The sequence below is a fragment of the Mya arenaria genome, chromosome 2, assembly GCF_026914265.1.
Source record: "Mya arenaria isolate MELC-2E11 chromosome 2, ASM2691426v1".
NCBI lineage: Eukaryota > Metazoa > Mollusca > Bivalvia > Myida > Myidae > Mya > Mya arenaria.
This window is the reverse complement of record NC_069123.1, coordinates 61,310,421-61,333,949: the sequence shown is the minus strand read 5'-3', so window position 1 is coordinate 61,333,949 and position 23,529 is coordinate 61,310,421. Positions and strand designations below refer to the sequence as shown.

At 37.3% G+C, this 23,529-nt stretch overlaps 1 protein-coding gene across 1 annotated transcript; it reads left to right on the top strand.

Annotated features, from left to right (window-relative positions):
* Positions 1-23,304, top strand: LOC128219987 (nuclear protein localization protein 4 homolog). The gene is made up of 15 exons (XM_052928202.1): positions 1-80; positions 2,118-2,201; positions 3,589-3,701; positions 5,294-5,396; positions 5,716-5,832; positions 16,351-16,445; positions 16,826-16,949; positions 17,284-17,463; positions 18,028-18,189; positions 19,090-19,216; positions 19,671-19,831; positions 20,361-20,528; positions 20,916-21,032; positions 21,354-21,465; positions 21,782-23,304. The coding sequence occupies exons 1-15, from the start codon at positions 60-62 to the stop codon at positions 21,943-21,945; spliced, it is 1,848 nt and encodes a 615-aa protein (XP_052784162.1). The 5' UTR covers positions 1-59; the 3' UTR covers positions 21,946-23,304.
* The last annotated feature ends 225 nt before the right edge of the window (positions 23,305-23,529 follow it).

The following is a 23,529-nucleotide window of genomic DNA, read 5'->3' as shown; positions in this document are numbered from 1 at the left end:
ACCACAAACAATGGTGGACACAAGTTAACTGCAGACGATTTAGAAAAGTATTTGGTAAAATGTCGCGAGGAAAAGCTATTGTAAGTTTTATCATTTACATGTTTTGATGCATTATAACTCCACTATTCTTGTGTTATTGTTTTTATAGTATCAAGTTACTCGGTACTTTGATATTTCAATTGTTATCTCTCAAACAGGATGACTTGTCAAGTTTGACAGATTTTACACAAGCCAGGTTGAATTGAAAAAATGACGTCATTTCTATATTTGATAGAGATATATATCCTACTACCTATTATCGATATATCCATTTAATTTTCCATAAATGAAACAGAACATTATTTTAAGTTGTGGTATAGAGTTTCTTTCATGTGAAGGATAAATTTGCCATTAATGCACTAGTCAATTGTAATCACGGCTCCCCAAGGTAAGGGGAATAACGGGGACTTTGACTTGGCCTGGGCAAAATCCCCGCCCTGCAGAGACAAACTGCTGGTAAAATCCCTGCCAAATGCCCCCGCACCCCAGGGATATTTGGCGCGAATACAAAACCACCGGATTCACGCGGCACTGCAGGGCCACCGGGAAGGTTAAAACATGGCCCATTTCCCCGGCTATCCCTGGTATACCCCTGGACCTTGGCGGCCCGTGGTTACAATTGACTGGTGCATAAGTGTCATACAATCTCCCCCGGTGAAGGAAAAATTAATCCATACCTGGTGTCCTGGCGGGGGAGAAATACGTACCCCTGGGAATAAAAAAGTTTTTTCTATTTACATGCCATGTTCTTCAAAGGCTCCCAAGGGGATTTTGTTCAGAATTCCAGGGTATTTGGGTCACATACAGGGAGATTTTCATCATCGCCAAGTAGCTCTTTGGCGTGCGTGCCAATTTACTTTGTTTACCCCTTTTTCCAACACTTTATTTATATTTTTAATGAGACACTGTCATATTGCATAATAAAAGCACTCACTGGCATAACAAAATACTTCATAGAAAAATATATTTTTATGCAAGTGAGTGATTTTATTATGCAGTATGAAAGTGTCTCATTTAGATTACAATATAAATGACTTAAAGAGGTGTAAAAAAAATATGTCTGGATGTTGCAAAAAAGATGAAATGCTGCCCGCACCAAAGTACTTTATGGCAACGATGAGAGTCTTTCAAAAATATTTCATGTATGAAGCCTTGACTTTTAGACTTCACAAAATGATACATATGTACTGTCATAATCTCTACATTTGTTTGTTGACAGTATTCACAAAATATATTTCAACTTGTTTTAATAACAAGTTTCAAGTGTGTTTATTGAAAGTCGACTAGGAAGTGAAGTTTTACTGCATTTAGGTTTTTTTTGTGAACTACATGTTTGCAGTCTTTTTTGTAGGTATTTTTCTCAAAGTTATAAAAACATTATAGTCAAAACATTCATATTTAACTTCACACTTTATTTTATCTCTACATGGTTTTAAAAAATAACTTTGTAAGTAATTCTTATATTTCGCTAATGATTTCCATTCTTACTTGTACACTTATGACAAACATGCTTGCACAATATATTACTGTATATTAATCATGACATTAAATATACCTGCGTCTTCTGTTTGTCATCATTTGTTTAAATTATATTCTCATGAGTTTGTCCAGCATTTAAGTAGATGACACAAATTGAATATACATCACACAAGGTTTCCTGCTAATCGTGGTATCATGATATCGCAGACATCACAAAATAAATTTATCAATGAACACTAACAAACATCCCTGAATTAAACCTGCAGAATCCAGAGTTACCTTGGAAAATCCCTACATACCCATGATCTGGGATTTACATATTATTAACTGAAGTGTTTCAATTAGATAATAGAAAAGTGGAACAATAGGTCATGTCAGCTACCAGTGCATTCACAACCAGTTATGAAATAGTCCAGTTTGACATTGAAGTACTCCATTTTCCACCTTATGAGTAAAGATTCTACTTTGAGAACTTTGAAAACAGACACTGTAGTGAGTTTGAATATTCAAAAGTTTAAATGTGAACCTTGTCTCTTGGTATTTCTTAATTTTTAAATGAATGTATGTACATGTATATTCAAGCGTTGATTTGTTTTTAGATTGTGAGAGTTCAATGTCCTGAACTAGGAACGAAACGCATAGATACAAAAGGAAATGAAAGTATTGCAGATTTTATGAATAAGGTAAGTATTATATAAATTTCCTAAATCAGTCTTCATTACATGTTTCAAAAGAAATAATTATATTTTGTATGTTTCGTAGCTGTCAATAAAATTAATATTAATTATTGTAGACCTTTAATAACACTATAACTGTTTTTGTTTTTATGCCCCCGAAGGTGGGCATATTAAAATCGCACCATCCATCCTTCCGTCCGTCCGTGTGTCCGGCTCAATAACTCGTGTCCGGGCTGTAACTTTCCCTTGTATGGACAGATTTTAAAATAACTTGCCACATGTGTTCCACATACCAAGACGACGTGTCGCGTGCAAGACCCGTGCCCCTACCTCTAAGGTCAAGGTCACACTTAGTGTTTATTCACAATGGAGTGCTGCATATAGGACATAGAGTATAGGTTGTCGTGTCCAGGCTGTAACTTTCCCATGTATAGACAGATTTTAAAATAACTTGCCACATGTGTTCCACATACCAAGACGACGTGTCGCGTGAACGACCCGTGTCCCTACCTCTAAGGTCAAGGTCACGCTTAGGTGTTTATTCACAACAGAGTGCTGCATATAAGGACATAGAGTATAAGTTGTCGTGTCCGGGCTGTAACTTTCCCTTGTATGGACAGATTTTTAAATAACTTGCCACATGTGTTCCACATACCAAGACTACGTGTCGCGTGCAAGACCCGTGTCCCTACCTCTAAGGTCAAGGTCACACTTAGGTGTTTATTCACGACAGAGTGCTGCATATAAGGACACAGAGTATAAGTTGTCGTGTCCGGGCTGTAACTTTCCCTTGTATGGACAGATTTTTAAATAACTTGCCACATGTGTTCCACATACCAAGACTACGTGTCGCGTGCAAGACCCGTGTCCCTACCTCTAAGGTCAAGGTCACACTTAGGTGTTTATTCACGACAGAGTGCTGCATATAAGGACACAGAGTATAAGTTGTCGTGTCCGGGCTGTAACTTTCCCTTGTATGGACAGATTTTAAAAATAACTTGCCACATGTGTTCCACATACCAAGACTACGTGTCTCATGACAGACCCGTGTCCCTATCTCAAAGGTCAAGGTCACACTTGGGTGTTTATTCACAATGAAATGCTGCATATATAAGGACATAACAGTGTCAGTTGTCAACTATGGGTGGTATTTTTTATGTTTAGAGGCAATTTAAAATAACTTGCCATATGTATTTGACATGTAAAGGCAAGATCAACTTTTCATGTACTGACCTTGTTCATATGTCAATGTCACAATCGGGGGCATTCGTCACATACTGTGACAGCTCTTGTTTTAAATATATAATTGATCAATTAATAAAAGTGATGATGTTTTATTAATTTATTTTGACCTATAAATAAAATAATTTGTGTTTCTTTCCTGTGAGTTCAGATCCAGAAGACTTTTGAGTTAGGCGATATAGGATGGAACGTTTACAAAACAAGGGAAAAGAAAGACATTATCAAAACATCAAGGTCGAAAACCTTGGATTCCTGCAAAGTAAAGTGAGTGTCAGAAAATCACTAAACAAAACAAACATGCAGTTTGAATTATGGCATCTCTGAAGCTACTCTAACAACCACACGTTATTTGCAGATTTTGCTTTGTGCCGCGATTTTTCTGTGCATTTGACGTTATCTGTATAATCTTATTTTCACAATAAACGGTATACGTGGCGCTGAAAAGGGTTAATTAACGGTACTTAAAGTAGCTATTATTTGATTATTATGGTTACAGTAAATTGCTGTTATTGTTTTTAAGATCCACTTTCGAGAACATATTAAATAAACTATAAAACCTTACGTTTTACATGAAGGTAGCTTTCCTCAAGAAATGCAGTCATATAAGTTTGCTGATGCATCTCAGAATGTGACTTTTGCTGAAGTTGACAATGTTTGATTATATCATGCCTGAATGATGGCAATTGATATTGATATAGTTTAAACATTGATAAATAAAGTACAGGTTATTTCACTATTTAAAGAATTTTAGCAAATTGTGATTGAAAGTGATTGATGTCAAACATGCCTTTACAGCCTTCTTTCATTGTTTTCTGTTCCCCAAAACGTCACAAGCGTATTTAACCACCATGGTTTAAAATCATATAAAATGTCGGCTGTTTTACGATGATATACAATGATTCAATGTTTATTTTTAACAAGTCAGGAAAATATTTATTACACGTTTACACACACATTAACAAATAATTCGCTGGTAAGAACTTTATGCGACTTCCAATGTACATAAGAATAAAAATGAAAAACTTCTGAACCAATTTGTCTACATGTGACACTTCAATCATAATTGTAATAGTTGTAATTAAAACATAACAAACCACATTTAAACAAACACTTTATGCATCGATAACTTTGATGAAAACTGAATTCAATTTTATTTTATTACTTTTTACGCTTAAAAAAAATAGAATAACCTCTGCTCTTTTAACAAAGATGCTTTGAAAATAAGTATCAGTATCAAAAAATGTTTTAACAAACATTCAATATTCTAGCGACCTAGTTAAGATTATTAAAATAAAACCGCCAAATAGAATAAACCCTTTCAAGTGTGAGGGATGAGATTGTTTGGTGAAGGCCATTCTGCGAGCACGGTACAATTTTCAATCTTCCTTTTGTACCTGCGGCACCTGTTATAATAACTGAATGTCGCAGTAATGGGTAAGGCAACGATATGCTGACTGTAATGCTTTTGGTAGTCATTAGAATATATCCCCACAATTTACTGTGATGATGCAATCTGTCGGACGGCAGCAAAGTGTTTTATTTTTGCATAAAACGTGTAGTTGGTAGTGTATAAAGTATTACAGTTAATTTGCATATTCTTGTCATAATTTTTGTCTTTAAATGGTTCTATATAAAAAGTATAATTAATTAGACTAACTATTGAAATGTTATCATTGCGATTGATACAATACCTGAATGGATATTGAAATATGATTAATTCAATGTAAATTTATATCATTTTTTTGCCGCCAACTTCTTGACCATTTTTCCTTTTATGTAAGATTTCAAGGATATTGTTGGTGACAGAAAATGATCCTCTCGTATGATCTGTATCTCAGCACCATTGTGGTTTTCAGGCATGGGGATATGCTTTACTTGTTCACTCAGACAACACACACGGGAGAAAGGCCAGGCAGTAGTGCCACCATTGATACCAGTCCTTTTACAAACACAGTTCAGGTATATACCCGAAGGATTCTAAAAAGGAACTTTGATTCACAATTAACAATTAAATTACACTTATTCATGTTTCATGATGTGGAGTTCTAATTGATGCATTTTTCAATGTCATGGGTTATCTTTACATGTAAATCATTGAAACAGTTCTTAAAGAAATCATGTCTGTATTATACTGGCTCATTAAGTATTATTCCCAAGGATAGCTGATCAATAAATAAACTGGCGTAAATGAAAAGAAAGCGTGGGATGATTTATAAAAAAATAGTGGCTAAAATAATATCATGAATACAATGAGACCTCTGTTTATTTTAATTTGCAGGAGAATGAGGTTGATTTGTTGCTCTATAAAGAGGACGGGAAGATAGATCGGAATCGGGACGAACAGCTGTGCCATCATGGACCATCCGGAAAGTGTCTTCACTGTGTTCCACTGGAGGTAGGAGAACCAGTTATTCTGGGTTCTGACATATATTACAAAGCAAACAATGTTTTTGTTAATTTCACTGTTTTTCAATAAATAATATTGTATAAGTTTGGAAAAGCAAACTCCAGACAATTTTGAGTTACAAAATGTACTTACCTAACTGTATATCCTCTGCGCCCCTTAATGTAATGAAATGTATGCATGTTATGTCTCCTCAAATTTGGGTCAATTTAAGCAAAAGTTTAGGGTTAGGGTAAAACTTGCACACGTTTTTCCTCCTTAAACCTGTGTACAATGTTAGTGTAGAGAACCAGTTTTTTACACGATTTTTTGTCTGAAATTGGGTTCAGTGGAAAAGCGTTTTAGACAATGTTACCAAACATTTGTCCAAATCGTAGAATAAAACATTAAAATAGAATTTTACTCTAAATTCCGCTCCTGGTCTTAAACACAGGCATCTGAATCATTGTTTGTCACTAAAATGTTGTTTAAAACCATTTTGGGTACATACAATGAGATAAACAACACATCTGAAGATATTTAGTGTCTTTCATATACAAAAAAGAAACAAGGTATGTAACTCAAACTTACCCGATTTCACGGTAGAGTCCAGTTTTATGCAAATTTCTCAACCAACATAAAAACAATCCATTTTTAGCTCTACTGGCCAAAGGCCAGAAGAGCTTATGCGATGGTAATGTGTACGTAGTATGTGCATCCGTGCGTCCGTGCGGTCGTGCGTTCGTGCGTCTGTAAACAATTGCTTGTGAACACGATGCAGTCTTCAGTTTTGATTGTATCTCGATGAAACTTGTACAGTATTTAGATATCCATTAGAGCTGGGTTCCTTTCGAAAACCAGCCAGATCCGCCCATGCATGCCTAGATTATGGCCCTTGATAGTATAAAAAAAATGCTATTGTGTAAACAATTGGTTGTAAACAATTGGTTGTGAACACGATACAGTCTTCAGTTTTTATTGTATCTCAATGAAACTTGTACAGTATCTAGATATCCATTAGAGCTCGGTTCCTTTCGAAAACCAGCCAGATCCGCCCATGAATGCCAAGATTATGGGCCATGAAAGTTTTAAAGAAATGCTCTCTCTATTTAGCCAGGTCTGCATGAGCGAATTCTATTTTTAGCCAAGTTTACATGTACATGTAAATTCAAGTCTAGATGTAAGGGAGACAATTTGCAAGTCTAGGATTTTGAGAGACAATTTGCTTTTTGCTTCTGCAGCTGATTTTGTGAATTACTCTGCCTTGTTCTTGTTGAAAGCCCAAAGGCCATTTTTTAGCTTTAAGTTCTGTAGTTTGCGCATTCATCTTAACAAAATTGGTTGTGAATGTTTAAGTTATGCACCTCGTGTCATTACTGGCCACACCCAGGGTTCACAGGTTTGGTAAACATAAATCTGGAAAGGTTTGAAAATCTTTTTGTGTGTTCGTGCATCCATCTCAGCACAATTGATTGTGAATGTTTGTTCAAATTGATCAATGTTGTCCTAGGATGCCCTTGACTTTGACCTTTTGACCAACTTTTTTTAACTTTTAAAACTACAGAAATTTTTACTATGAGTACAGTTTTGAAAGCATTTTTTTTTTGTCGGTTGACTTTTACTTGGCACATAGTAAAATAGTTCATGGAACTAATCTCCTTACAATACTTTCTGGGCTCAGATATTGAACGTGCTACGTTTTCAGGTAAGCCAAACACAAAACAAACCATATGTCTGTTGCCTTTTACCCATACATACATGCTCTGGATTGATATGACCACAAAAGCCATGCCAGTAGAGCGTAGGCCCTTTTGGGCCTCTTGTTAAATAAGTGACATGGAAAGAAGAGTCAATTACCTTTAAAATGGTGTGCGATATGTTGGTATAACTATATTGTCTTTAGACAAACAAGCATAATTCAATGTCCAATTCTCGTGTTTTTCTTTAGTCGGAAAGAGTACAGCAAATTCAGATCGTCAATTTTCCCCGTGTAAACAGCGCTAAAAACAGACCTATTGAAGTTATTTTATGCTTCAGTGTACAGATAAATTAATTCCATTCCTTTATATCACAATAAGACTAACACCACAGTTTAAGAAACAACCGTATCAGTCTTCAAATTAAATCCACTTTAAAATTTTGTTTGAGGCGGACATTTTCCTGACAGCGCTCAGATGTTTCTGATCAACCTCCAAAGAAGAGTATTTGACCCATCCAAGCTTGTATGGCTCACATTCAAGCCGGTACAAAGATGTTAAATGTACATGTCAATGACATCATCTGGGCGCTTGTGGGTAAAATGGCCAGCTGCCTACGAAATTTAAAGAGGATTTAGTTTAAAGACTGATACAGTTGTTTCCATCATTGTGATGTTAGGGTTTTCGTGATATTATGGAATGGAATTAATTTATCTGTACACTGAAGCATAAAATAACTTCAATAGGTGTGGCGAACATAATTGTTTGTCTATTTTAAAGTGGGAGAGCGTTTTTAGATTGAATGCCGTCTGTTCGACACACTGTAATATTGTTTCTTGGATAAATTAATTTCAGCAACACAGTAAAATAATCTAAACATTTTATTCTTCGTTAACAATTTTATAATACCGTTTTACTTAGTGAAATTCTAATAAGAGCTGGTTTAGAAATATGTTTTAAAGTCCCAAAGTAAAGTCCAATGTTGAAGTCTGAAGTCTAAATCTCTGGTCTAAAATCCAAATCAAATCTGATGTAAGAACATGAAACGTTCGTTTATATATGAGAGTTCATCCGGGTAACTTTATTTAACAAAAGCTCCGGTGCTCCGGTGCACGATAAAGTCCTGATTCATATGGAACGGAGTCTGCTCCGAACACCACGTGTCTATTTGCTCCGTTTGGAGTACGTCAATAACTCCGCCTATCTGGCTAATTCTTAAACTTGAATTAAGTTAACTTAAACTTAACAAATTAAACATAACATAACAAAAGCATTTAATTAGAAACTAAATCGTTCACGACACTCCCGACTGGAGAGATGGCGGAGTCTGTATTTAAGTAATTACCAATTCACTGATTATGCTGTGAAACGTAATTCATAAACTCTTCCTGAACACGTCTAAAGACTGTCAACGGGTCAACTGAATCTGGATTAAAATTGTCTGAATACCCCAGGGAGACAACTCTGTCCACGCTATCATATACTCCGTTGACGTATCTGGTGGTTGTTCTTAATGTAACGTTTATATATTCATGCTCTTCGGTAATATTATCGTCTATATTGTCGTTGGGGGCGTTGAACACGGAAGCGTCGTCGTCGGTGGCGTTGAACACGGAAGCGTCGTCGTCGGTGGCGTTGAACACGGAATCAAATAAACGTGTATATTGACTATCTACACTGGCATATAAAGTTACTCATTCAAAGATCACCTTTATTAATTGTCTTTATTGAAGTATTCACTCAGTTTTACTTTCGCTTGTTCGGCGGCTGGTCGTTTGGGTCTCGAACACCGGTCCGATGACTCTGGCGTGTATGAGTCGTGTCTAGCGTCGACGTTCCCCGATACTTCTATTGGGTATAGTAAGTTAAGGGGTCGACCTATGACACGCCCTGTGTGAGTCTGAACTTTAGCAGACCTGGTTTGACCATCACAGCTCTTGATAAGATCCTTAATCTTTCCAAATTTCCAACATCCTCGGGGAACATCGTCCTTTATAAGAACTACGTCACCTACCCTTGGTAAGAAGTGTGACTGTATTCTATGAGATTTGAGCTTTGTTTGAGTTCGTTCCCGGAGGCTAAGCAGATACTCTTCTCTCCACATCTTCCAAAATGAATTAAGGAGCTTTTGCCCTTTTTTCCATATTTGGAGGAGCTTTTGCGCAGAGCTTTCATACGGTGTATAATCCGTGTCACTGTCAACATCTACACTTGGTATTCCAATTTTTGGATTCAACGTCAAAAAACTCGATGGCGTTAACGTAATCATTGAATTGACGTCGTCGCCAACGTACGTGAGTGGCCTTGTGTTTATAACTGACTCGATTTCTTTGATCAATGTTTGCATTTGCATTTCTGTGAGAAGATTTCGGCCGATGGTTTTTCTCAGTGACCGTTTGACAAGGCCCACAAGCCTTTCATAAAAGCCACCCATCCATGGTGCTAGCTCTATGTTAAATATCCAATGTATACCGTTTTGTGAGGCATAGTCTTGTACGTCTTCAGTTTTCAAGATATTTTTCCATATGATGTCCACGGTCTCACTGGCCAGCTTAAACTGGAGTGCATTGTCACTAAAAACTACTTCCGGTTTTCCCCTAGAGGCAATAAATCGACGCAGACACATCAAAAATTGTTCTGTGGACATGTTCTGCACAAGTTCTAAGTGAATCGCTCGAGTAACAAGACATGTGAACAAACATATCCAGACTTTGCTTGTTCCGTCTGCTCCTTTTATATATAGCGGACCCAGATAGTCTAAGCCAACCTTTGAAAAAGGAGATGACTCGGTCACTCGTGACATTGGCAGCGGAGCCATCGGTGGCATTTTGTAAGCTCCGCCCTCGTTGCGCCTGCACACAAGACACCGTCGTATAACGCCCTTTATGGTAGTGCGTCCGCTAGGTATCCAAAATCTAAAGCGAACCCTGCTTAAGGTTTGTGATACTCCACTATGCAAAGTTTCTTTGTGCATTTTGTCTATCATCATGTGTGTGAGTCGTTCACCCTTTGGCAAAAGAATAGGGTACCTGGCAGCTTCACTTAGATTGGCATTTTCTAACCGTCCCCTACACCTGAGTAATCCATTTGGATCTACATATAGACCCAATTGTCTCTGCAAGTTGTTTGGTTTCTGTTCAGAGATTGCTACAAAAGTGTCTCTGAAGCACTTTTGCTGAACATATGTAATCCACAGGTGTTCGGCGCGGTCCAGTTCCTGTTTTGTTAACACCCCACGTTCAGTTGACTTGTTTCGAAGTTTGCTGATAAATCGAAGTGCAAAAGCAGTAACTCGAACTAACTTTGTAGCTGACGAGTACTTTTCACTTTCGATTTCAAAGGGGGGTAACTCCGTTTGTGTATATGCTCCGTCAGGAGATGCTCCTTTGAGCTTCTTATCTGAATTTTCTGCTCCTTCAAGAACATGTTCAGCTGATTGTTTTTTATGCAACTTTTTGTCTTCTTCAGACTTTCTGATCAAGTCTTCGTCGAGGTCTTTCTCAGAGCTCGGCTCTATCTGCCAGTTATAACCTTGTTGTGTCAGCCACTCTGGTCCATGCCACCACAGTGTCAGCTCCTTCAACTGATGTACAGATGCGCCTCTTGTGGCGATATCTGCAGGGTTTTCAGATGAAGGTATGTGATGAAAGCTGATTGACGACTGCCGTTTGATTTCTTTCACTCGGTTTGCTACGAACACAGAAGACACGTTTTCTGAAGTGATCCAGTGAAGAACGCACTGGGAGTCAGTCCAAAGATGAATATGATCAACTGGCAAATTCAAATTGTCCTTCACAAACTTGATACATCTGACCCCAATTACAACCGCCATGAGCTCCAATCTGGGAATCGACATCTGTTTTGTCGGTGCAAGTCGAGACTTTGCGAAGATAAGGTCACACCTTGACTCATTGACACCTGTTTGATGCAGGTATATAGCAACTGCATATGCCTTTGCTGATGCGTCGCAGAAACAAAATAGCTTGTATGACGATTTTTCACAACCAACCTGAGCGATGCACCTTGGTATGGCAACGTTTGGAATTTTGGCCAACTCCTGTCTTATTGTATCCCAAAGTATGACGTCATCTGATGGTAAGTTGTCGTCCCAGTCTAGATGTTTGCTCCAAAGACTTTGCATGAGCACCTTCCCCCTCAAAAGCACTGGGGTGAAAAATCCCAGCGGATCGTAAACGGACGCTAGCTGTCTCAGTACCTTCCGTTTGGTTGGATTCGCAGTGTCATTTAACACTGGAGATTCTTTTAGTGTCAGAGTGTCATTTTTAGTGTTCCACGTGTGGCCAAGAACCTTGATACACTCAGACTTGGCCTTGTCTGTATCGGGAATCACACTGTTGACAAAATTACTATTTGTTGACCATTCTCGAAGATTCATGGCAGCGTCATGGAACATGGCTTTTGATGATGTATAAAGCTCGACCCCTTCACTTTCTGTATGTGTGCCTGTTATGACATTGTCAACGTATATGTCATTCTTAAGCTTGTTTGCGATGTCATTGTCATATTTGTCTAAGTGACACTCTATTGTAGCTCCAAGAATGAAAGGGCTTGAAATAATCCCAAACGGAACACGACAAAAACGGTATTCTTGCAAGTTGTCACCTCCTGTGCTGGGATTTTCACAGTCTTTTAGCCAAATGAATCTAGTTGCATCTCGCTGATCTGGCTGAAGTCCTACTTGAAGGAAAGCTTTCTCAATATCCGCCACAATAGCAATATTGTGAGTGCGGAATCTCATAAGTATGCCGCAGAGGTCATGCAACATAACTGGACCCCTGTAGAGGCATTCGTTGAGGCTTTTATTTTTGTCACACGTCTTGGCGGAGGCATCATATACCAATCTCAATTTTGTTGTCGACTTCTGAGGAGTTACTACTGCATGGTGTGGAAGATAGTGTTTGACAGTGTTGGTACTATTTCCACTCACCTTTTCAATAACTCCTTTTGATAGCTGATCCTGTATAACGGAGTCGTACTGTTTCAGTAGCTCTGGTCTCCCTTGCATTCTCGATGCTGTAGATTTCAGCCTACCAAGAGCTAATCCGCGATTGACAGGGAGATCGGGATTTTCTTCCTTCCATGGCCAGGTAACTTGATAACGACTGTCTTTGAACTGTATAGTCTCTTTGAATTTGGCCATGGCAGTTTCGTCATCATTTTGTCTAGGGTCGTCAAGTATCCCGATAGATTCAATTGCCCAGAAATCCTCGAGATCGGGCTTCTTTGGAACATCACTATCCACTGAAGAGAACACATTTGAGTTTGTTATTCTATAAGCATCGGTCCCATAGGTAAGTATGAGCATTCCAATGTCATTCTTTTCAGCTTCCTCTTCACAGGGTTCATTGATGCGACCGGTAAGTAACCAACCAAATTTGGAACTTAGAAGGTACAAACCAGGCTGTATCTCTATCCTCTGTGGCAGGACAACGTCAAGGTAGTAGTCGTTTCCCACCAACAAGTTTATGGTAGAGTATTCATTTGTGGTAGGAATGGTGTCCGCCAGGTCAACACTGCTCAGGATGTGCTGTATGTTCTCAGAGTGAGACAGATGTACAGCTTTCCTTTCTATTGTCCCTGTGATGTCAGGCACAATATTAGCAGTTATGCTCAGATATTTCCCATTGGTCAGCTTCAGACTCAATTTGGTAGTCGGCGTTTTGATCACTTTTGCTTTATTACTACCAAACGTGACTAGTTTTATTTCTTGCATTTCTCCTCTAACGAGGTCAAGCTGCTCCGCCAGGCGCTCCGTCACATATGTCCTTTGTGACCCCGAATCTAGGAGGAGTCTAATCTGGCGGCTGTTTTCACTTGTAGGACATTTTGCCTCTGTTCTTGCAGTCTGCATGAGGACAACCTCACCAGATGACACGAGAACATTTTCGTGATGTACATCATTATTTTCAGACACAAGTTCTTCTGAAACGTTCGCACTTTCTGCTCGTCTTGTGGGAATGTGTACACTAAATTTGGCGGGACAAAGACTTCTGTGATGAACATCCTTTTCACCACAATGTACACACAGTTTTCTAGCCTTACACTTATCAGTTTTGTGTCCAACTTTCAGACACTTGTAGCATGCACCTTTCAGCAAGCGTTTTCTTTCTGGAATCGTTTTGTATTTCGTACATTCATCACTCCAATGAGAGTTCGTACAGTATCTGCACTTGTTTGCATAAACACTGTTTTTGCTGTCTCCAGAGATTAGGGACTCCGCCGAGATGTGCTTTCCAGCGGAGAATGGCTTCTGACCAAACATTTTCGTTGGCCTTGCGCTTTTAATTTCAAAATTGTTGCCACTTTGAAAGTCAATTTTCTGTTTCATTTTGTTTGCAGGCTCTTGTTGGTTGCTTTGTTCAGCGTGTTCACGAGCAATTATGTAATCTCGTAATCGCTGTCGGAGTGTTTTAGCGCTCCATTCGTTTCCTGAGCCTTTCTGTACCTCCAGGTGCAAGAGTACGTCCTTTGGAATTTTCGATTTAACCATTGAAACAAACATGTTTTGATCAATGTTTTCACCTAATACTTCTAGGCTCCGCATATGTTTTTCAACTGTGTCAAGAAAGAGTCGCAAACTCTCGGTCTTGCAGTAGGGCGGAACAATATTCATCAGCTTGTGATAATGAATATCTATGATTTCTTGTTTCTTTCCGAATCTCTCTTGCAACAGGTTTACGGCAATTCGGTAATTTTTGTTACAGAGAGACAATCCGGATATTGCTGCTTTTGCTTCACCGACTAGCTTTGTCTGGAGATAACTGAATTTTTCAACGTCTGACAGTTTCTCATTTATGTGAACCGTACACTCAAAGGCATCCCAGAATTCTGACCACTTTAATTTATCACCATTGAAACACTTAAGTTCCAATTTTGGCAATTTAACTGACATTGATGGCGACTTTGATTTAGAAAGTTTGTCTAAAACCTCGTGTTGTTCTCGAACTTGTTTTTCTAAGAACTCTATTTGCTGTTGACTTTGCCGTTCTACAAATTCTTGCTGATGTGTACTCTGTTCGATCATAAAAGATTGCATTTGATGTGTAATGGTACTAACCTGTTCTTCACGGGTCGCCGTTTCCTTGGAACCATGTTTCCTTGCAAATTCCATTTCATCCAGATAATTCTCCAATACCATAGAACATTCAGTTGCTTCATCACAGATAGTATAGTCCTCGTTCAATATTTGTTCTACTGTTTCTCCTTCAGAGTCTTCTAATACTCCAACATATTTTTCACATTGGCATTCTAACTTTTCGCGATATGCTTTTAGCATTTTAATACACTTTTTTGTGTTCGTTATTTCTTCGTTTAAATCGATTTCCTCTATATCTTTTCTTGATAATTCCATGCCTTTCTGAATTTCCTTCTTAAGGCTGTTCCTGAACCTCGTCCGTACAGCCTTTATGTACGTTTTGGACGACATTGTTCAGTGTTGTACTGCTGCTCAATTCTGCAACAACTAACGCCAATCTCCTTTTTAGAGACTGTAGGCGTGTTTCCTGAGAGGCAAGTTTGTAGCCGCTCAAGACACGTGACTTCACAGATGTAGCCGCTACGCTGTTTTCACGAACGACAAATCCGTATCCGTCGGTTTTGTTAGTTCCTATGTTGTGGTGTTTCACACTATTCACGACACGGAAAGTTCTTAATATTCCCTGGGAATTCCCGGGTTCCGGCACCAAACAAATGTGGCGAACATAATTGTTTGTCTATTTTAAAGTGGGAGAGCGTTTTTAGATTGAATGCCGTCTGTTCGACACACTGTAATATTGTTTCTTGGATAAATTAATTTCAGCAACACAGTAAAATAATCTAAACATTTTATTCTTCGTTAACAATTTTATAATACCGTTTTACTTAGTGAAATTCTAATAAGAGCTGGTTTAGAAATATGTTTTAAAGTCCCAAAGTAAAGTCCAATGTTGAAGTCTGAAGTCTAAATCTCTGGTCTAAAATCCAAATCAAATCTGATGTAAGAACATGAAACGTTCGTTTATATATGAGAGTTCATCCGGGTAACTTTATTTAACAAAAGCTCCGGTGCTCCGGTGCACGATAAAGTCCTGATTCATATGGAACGGAGTCTGCTCCGAACACCACGTGTCTATTTGCTCCGTTTGGAGTACGTCAATAACTCCGCCTATCTGGCTAATTCTTAAACTTGAATTAAGTTAACTTAAACTTAACAAAATAAACATAACATAACAAAAGCATTTAATTAGAAACTAAATCGTTCACGACAATAGGTCTGTTTTTAGCACTGTTTACACGGGGAAAATTGACGATCTGAATTTGCTGTACTCTTTCCGACTAAAGAAAAACACGAGAATTGGACATTGAATTATGCTTGTTTGTCTAAAGACAATATAGTTATACCAACATATCGCACACCATTTTAAAGGTAATTGACTCTTCTTTCCATGTCATTTATTTAAAAATGGATTGTTTTTATGTTGGTTGAGAAATTTGCATAAAACTGGACTCTACCGTGAAATCGGGTAAGTTTGAGTTACATACCTTGTTTCTTTTTTGTATATGAAAGACACTAAATATCTTCAGATGTGTTGTTTATCTCATTGTATGTACCCAAAATGGTTTTAAACAACATTTTAGTGACAAACAATGATTCAGATGCCTGTGGTCTTAAATAAGAAAAAGCATAAAGATATCAACATTATACGCAGTATTTCGTGAAGTATTTTCATTTAGGGATGTCTGTGGATGAAGGGTTTCAGTTAGGGAGTGGTGTCTGTATGTTGATAAACGTTTATTTCTCTTTGCTTATTTAGACCTTTTTTCTTTTATTCAGCCATTTGATGAGAAATATCTGGCTACCTGTGATCCGCCCATCAAGTATTTGTCATTTCACTCCTATCTCCGAAAACTCACCAGCGGGGTAGACAAGTAAGCCATTTCTATTTAAGTTATGTGGCAAATTTCATATTGAAAAAGACTGGTAGTAGAGGAAAAAGATACATATAAGGTACCTTACACTTCTAAAAGGAAAACAAAATAATTTTCCGGTGATACTTTTTCTGATGTAAAAGATATGAAATTAAAACAGATATTTATTCTTTCAGCTTGTCTGTTTTTCAAAAAAAATGGGTTATTGTATTGTCATTGCTGGTAATTGTTGGCATCTTTGAACAAAAAGTTGTGTTTAACCTCTAAATATCATCCATTAGTGATTTTGTTAGATGTTTTACATTACCAGACAAAAGAAACCATGTCACAATAAGGGAAATTTTGTCCCACTATTGTTTAGCAATGATTTGTTTTGTTAGAGGGAAGTTTGCAAACCTGGAGAATGTGACATGCAAGATCAAAGAGGGCTGCAAGGAGCACCCGCCATGGCCTGGCGGCATCTGCACCAAGTGTCAGCCCACCGCCCTCACACTTCAAAGACAGGTAGGTCACACTTCTAACCTCTTTACGTACGAGCGGCCTTCATAGCTCACACAATGCAAAGTTATCATTATGCTATGTATGTTGTTGACTATCAACATTGTGGCATTGGAGTACTGTTCAAGTTGAATGAGTTTTGAAATAAAGTTGACAAGACTAAAATATTTCTTAGACTAAGTTATTCTTAATGTTATCCCTTTTAGGTAAATGGGGCTAGGAATAGTTATCCTATTATTCATTTAACTCTAATTGCTGACAAAATGTTTCATTTGTAATGTCATCAGGGCCAAAGTTCTTTGAACAAAAGAGAATGATTAACTATTTATCATAATTTCAGCGTTACCGTCATGTTGACTACATCATGTTTGAGAACCCAGGGATCTGTGACCAGTTCCTCAACTACTGGCGCAGCACAGGGAACCAGAGGATTGGGATCATGTTTGGGCGATACGAGCCCCACAAGGACATCCCGTTAGGCATCCGTGCTGTTGTAGTGGCGATCTATGAGCCACCACAAGTAATATATGATCCAATATCATTTAGCATGATCTGGTGATTTATTATGTGTACCGTGATCTCACCAGTTATTGATATTTTGTGCCAGACTATGTATTACTGGTAGTGTTGAGAATATATAGGGTACATTTAGATTCTTAACATGTTTGTTCTTAAAGAAACAAAGTAGAGAAGTTATCATAACAGTAGTGTCATTGTAAGTATAGTTGGCTCATCTTCATTGAAAAACTTTAACCTACCTGAAGGGTATTATTAAAAAAAACTGATGAAGATACTCAAATGAATGTTCTTACTTGTATTGCAAGCAACAGATGACACATAAAATGAAAGACCCAACTCCAGCTGTTAAACCGGAAGTTTTGGAAGTTATGCCCCTTTGAGACTGAAATAAACTCCATAAAAACACATGAGCATTGGCATTTGCTAGCATCCGCTTGCTTTGCTCTCAATATTTCTTTCATGTGAATGTTAATGCTATCATTTCATAAAACAAAAATGAGGAGAAGATTTATGTTAACAAATGTTTAAACCAATGTAATGAAAATACTAATTTTATATATCTCAGATCAACAGTAAGAATCGGATAGAGCTGTTGGAAGATCCCCTGGAGGAGACAGTCAACAAGTTTGGTTCCCGCCTTGGACTTGTGCCAGTTGGCTGGATATTCACCGACCTTGTAGCCGATGATCTCACGAAGGGCACTGTGAAAAACTTCAGGGGGAATGTGGTATGTGAACATTATGAGATGATTCCTTAAACAGTTATTGTTTAGAGCAAATAAACAGTGGTGCTTTATCAAAAAAATAAAATTTATATTATAAATCAAATTGGCATTGCAAATTGAAGAGTGGCAACAACTTGCTGGAATAATCTTAACAAGAGTTCTGAATTGCAGCATTAACCCTGATTTCACACTGAAGAGCTTTTGACCTAAAGCTATTGTAAAGATTTTTTTTTTTTTGCTCGGACATCAAATATCAAAAACAGTAGGAAGAATCTTAATATAAACTTTAAGTGAAAAAATGAGCCCCTTAACCCTGCTTTGGGCATGAAACCTTCATACTAAAACAGACCCCCAACTATTTTTCAGGATTGACAACTTTCAGTTGTTAGAATCCCTGGCATGTTTTGTACTGTTAGTCATGTATTCAATGTCTGCAATATATATCTATTGTTTGCATTATTTGGCACATATAAAGTGGCTAACAAATCCACTATCCTGCATTTGTGAACAATGATCAGGTTAATCTTAAGCAGCATTCAGGGAATCTAGGGATAATAGTTGGTGACCTGCATTTTGTCACCCTACTATCAAGCATACCAATTATTCCTGCATTTCATGTTATTGTCAATTCTTCAGCAGACTGTGAATGTATACATGGAATTTGCTCCATGTAATATACATTGATTAAATAATGTACTTACATTCTAAGTCTTATGAAAAGATATGAAGGAAACTAGCAAACATTCTATAAGTCTTATGAAAAGATATGAAGGAAACTAGCAAACATTTTATAAGTCTTATGAAAAGATATGAAGGAAACTAGCAAACATTCTATAAGTCTTATGAAAAGATATGAAGGAAACTAGCACTGATATCTGAACTGATGTAACTCTACTTTTGCAGGATTCCCATTTCCTCAGTGCTGAGGAGTGTATAATGGCCGCCCAGTACCAAAACAAATATCTCAACCCGTGCAAGTACTCCTCAGATGGCTACTTTGGTTCCAAGTTTGTTACAGTTATAGTTACGGGTAAGCTGATGTCAAAGGTAATACATTTTGTTGTGAAAAAGAGAAGTGAGAACTTTTGCTTGTACTTTCCTTCAAAGATAAACTGATACAATACAAGAAATGTAATACTTTGGTTAGGAGTTTATTGGCACTATTAACAGAGTGTTAGAAAGCTTTGTTTTCTCCAGTGGGGGATCAACAGTTTTCTCTATATTTTATTTATGTAGTGTTTAAATCGATGTTGATGAATATTAAATTTATAAATGTTTAAAATAAACAAAGTAAAAATTCTGACAATTTTGCATGGACAAAATTTCCCAAAAAATAACTACCATAATTAAAGAATTATTTACTTACAAGTGGAGATAATAAGCCTACGAAAATAAGTGATATAATTAACTAATCTAAATCAGAAAGCTCAATATTCTACAGTGTGCATTTTATTTTGTTGTCATCATCTGCTGTTTCTCCACAGGTGACCAGACAGGTCAGATCCACTTTGAGGGTTACCAGGTGTCGAGTGTATGCATGTCACTGGTGAGAGACAATTGCCTCATTCCTACAAAGGACGCCCCAGAGCTCGGCTATATCAAGGAGTCATCTAACGAACAGTATGTTCCAGATGTCTTCTACACGGTAAGCAGGTTCATCAAGCTCCAAATTAACGCCTGCCATGTTATGTGGTAACACGATGGAACCTCTGATGAATGAGAATGTTAGATATATCACGAGTGAACCACTGATGAATGAGAATGTTAGATATATCACGAGTGAACCACTGATGAATGAGCATGTTAGATATATCACGAGTGAACCTCTGATGAATGGGAATGTTAGATATATCATGATTGTTTATTTTTTATGTGTTTTCAAAAGAAAAATACAATGATAATCAGGTAAGGTATTAAGCAGGGTTATTTTTTAGGCGATCATGATAAGCCATTGAAAGAAGATACATGTTATGCATGTCTACATATAATTTATCTAGTCAAAAAGAATATTGTGTATTGATTGTTAAATAAATGGTTTGATCCTAATTGTTTAAAATGATTGGCTGTTTCTGTGCATCAGCTAATTGCTAATTATACATTAGAAAATTGTATGATTATTGATGCAGGATTCTGTTTGAAGTTAAATTGCCATAAGAAATGAAGGCCCTTTTCAGGACAAGGATGAGTATGGGAATGAGGCGACCCAACTGGCCCGGCCCCTCCCCGTAGAGTACCTGCTGGTGGACATGGGGGCAGCGTTCCCTGTGGAGCCCCAATACACCTTCCGTCTTGCGGACAGGCCCTTTCCCAAGGAGAATAGGACCACAACTGGTCAGGTCCAGGTATGGGCAGGTTTAAGAAGATAACGAGAGATAAAACCTTTCATGACATTGACCTCCTGCAAACATGTATATTTGCACTGCATAACCTGTTTGATTATATAATAAAAGTCAATTGAAACATGGCAGATGTTTTGAATCTATTTTTATGTTGCCTGCATAGCAAAGTTTCTTTCAGTACATTGAGCATTTCCCGCCCAGCCAGTACCTGAAAGATTTTCAAGATCATATTTGACATACATGTACCGTACATGTTTATGTGCTGGCCTGCAAAAACAGTACTGTAATGTTACAAGACTTGAATGTGTTAATTTAACACATGAAGCAGATCCATTGGAGGCCATGTATTTTCTCATTCCACGTACTTGTACATGAGAAATTATATTGCAGGACTTCAATGCCTTGATCCAACACATGGAGCAGTTCCCACCTAGCAAGTTCATGGAGGCAGTGTCTGACTTCCACCTGCTGCTCTACCTCGCAACCTCAGACATGCTCCCGCTCAAGGTATTCTACCACACAGAGCTAACGTTTAGCAGGAATTTAATAATTGTTTCTTGAAAGCATTTAAAAGATTTTTCCAGCTGTTAAATTAGTACCTGTAATAGAACTTATATGACAAATCAAATCAAAAGTCCTATATGGAGTCATATATGCCAAACATAGACTCCCCAGGCTTACTGTACTGATATACCCATGAAGACATGAATTACCTGTATAAAATGAACTCTAACTAATCTGCATGCACAAGTGGTTAAACCTGATATGGCTGAATTTTAAATATGCAAATAAATATGATGTATGTTAAATTTATTTTTACCAAACCAGGAGAGGATAGTGGGCCTGCTAGAAGCAGTCAAGACTGGAGATGAGAGCCTGGCTCACCACTTCAAGAAGACAGAGGAGTGGGCAACAGTTGAGGAACTGATGGCAGCACATGGTATTTTCTTCTTAATGTTGTGCATAATTCTAACTCAGTGAGAAACTGGACTTCTTCTTTGTACAACTTCAGAGATGAGATTTATTGAGTTACTATCAGAAGGTATCAAAAGTCCATGATATTGGTGTCTTGTCCTAAATAATTTGACAGAAAGTTAAGGATATAATTATCTCATGATATAATGGAAATTAGGCTAGTTGCAATTTGTTCTGAAGGTTAGTTTTGATTCAGTAGAACTCTTAGTTGTAAATTAGTAGTTGTAGTTAATTAGAATTTTCCTTGTTGCGTCTTAATCCCCTTTTTTTATGATTTACAGCACCTAACCCAGGTCTGTCGCGAGAAGGGTCGTACGTTGGCCCTGGAGCTTCGCCACTGCCTCCCATTGGCTCCTCCAGCTCCGTGTGGACCTGTGCTCACTGTACCTTCCATAACAAAGCAGATAACCAGAGCTGTGAAATGTGCTCCCTGCCCAGACAATAGGGCTGTACAAAGTGATATAGGATACATGTGGTTCATATGGGATTTGGTGTAAATCAAGCGAATATTTATATTTTTATGTACATGTTCATATGTGTGTTCTTAGAGTTGTAAGAAATTGACAACAGTAAGCCATAAATGAAGCATGATTTCAATGATATGTGTTGAAAGCAGTATGATTTAATCTGAACTATAGCAGACCTTTATAAGATGACTGTGATCAGCATTAGTATAAATTTGCTGGTTTCACAGGCTGATATTGTTGTGAAGCTTTTTGAAAAGATACCTTGCTGTAATTGTGTGTTTTTTCATAAAAAATACCACTTAAAGCTGACATCAGGGATTACTTGTACATTATACATGAGGTTCCACAGTGAAATAAGAGTTTATCAACTAAAGGTACCTCAGAGATGATGCTGAGCCAATCTTCACTAACGTCTTCAGTCTTAGTCTCAAGACTTGGTACTGCAGGTCTTTATTTCATTGATAAATTACTATTTGAAGGTCAAAAGTGAGAACAAATGATCATATGTTTAAAATGATGAATTTTACCATAATTTTTCCCCTATCTCTTTTCAAAAACAATTGAATACTTCATTTTAAAATTCTTTTTCTGAGTATTAAAATAAAACTCATGATGTTTGTGAATTTCCACCCTGATCTTTTTATTATGGTATCTGCAATATACTGTAGTGCTATTTATGCAGCCACTATATTTCTAGCGTTTTGCTATTTAGCTGGGATATTTCTAGCCTTCTGCCATTTAGCTGCGTTATTTCTAGCATTCTGCCATTTATCTGAAATGCCATTTACCTGCACAATTTCTTGCATTTGGCCTCTCAGCTGCGATATTTTTTTCCAAGATTATCACTTTCACAAAAGTATATATGTAGTCTAAAAGACAACCACCACATTAATGTGTTAAAATTCAAGCAGTAAACTATCCTGTTTTGGACAATTTTTATAAGGTTTGAATTTTCTGCAGTATCTTATATGATGAAAATGTTTGCTTATGAACACATAACACACATGGTTGATAATTGATTTGTATCAATTAAATTAATCAGTGTTTTTTGTTTGTTTTTTAAAAGTACAATGTATGTTGTCTGCATATAAAGCAATTCCATTATGTTTGTGTTATTAGTATTTACATGTTGTTTAGCTGTATTGTTTCAGCTGAGAATGTTATATGTGTATGTAAATTTAGTTCAGGCTGCTTTACAAACCTTGGCGAAAAATGGTTATGAATGTTCCAACTGAATTGTATTGGCTATTTTTTTTTAGACATCTAAAGGCTTTTTTCGAGTATTTGAATGATGCACAGCATTCAGCAATACTGAAATAAATATTTCCAAATATACAGCGCTCTTTTGTTGTTGTTGATAGTGAATATCATATTTCATAATCATGAAAAGAGTATGATAATATCATAAAAAAAGAACTTGATTGTGAAAGAACTTGATTGTGATTTAAATTGAATTAAAAAAATAAGATGTATGTCTCAAATTTGAGCTCAATCACAGCGGAGATGCTAACTTTTTATGGCCAACTTATTGTTTTTTGGTTTGATATAACCACACTTTTAAT

Excerpts from the sequence above, each read along its gene's own strand:
- LOC128219987 (XM_052928202.1), top strand. The coding sequence starts at position 60 with ATGTCGCGAGGAAAAGCTATT. Across the intron at positions 81-2,117 it reads TGTCGCGAGGAAAAGCTATT|ATTGTGAGAGTTCAATGTCC; the intron begins GTAAGTTTTATC and ends ATTTGTTTTTAG. Across the intron at positions 20,529-20,915 it reads CCACAACTGGTCAGGTCCAG|GACTTCAATGCCTTGATCCA; the intron begins GTATGGGCAGGT and ends ATTATATTGCAG.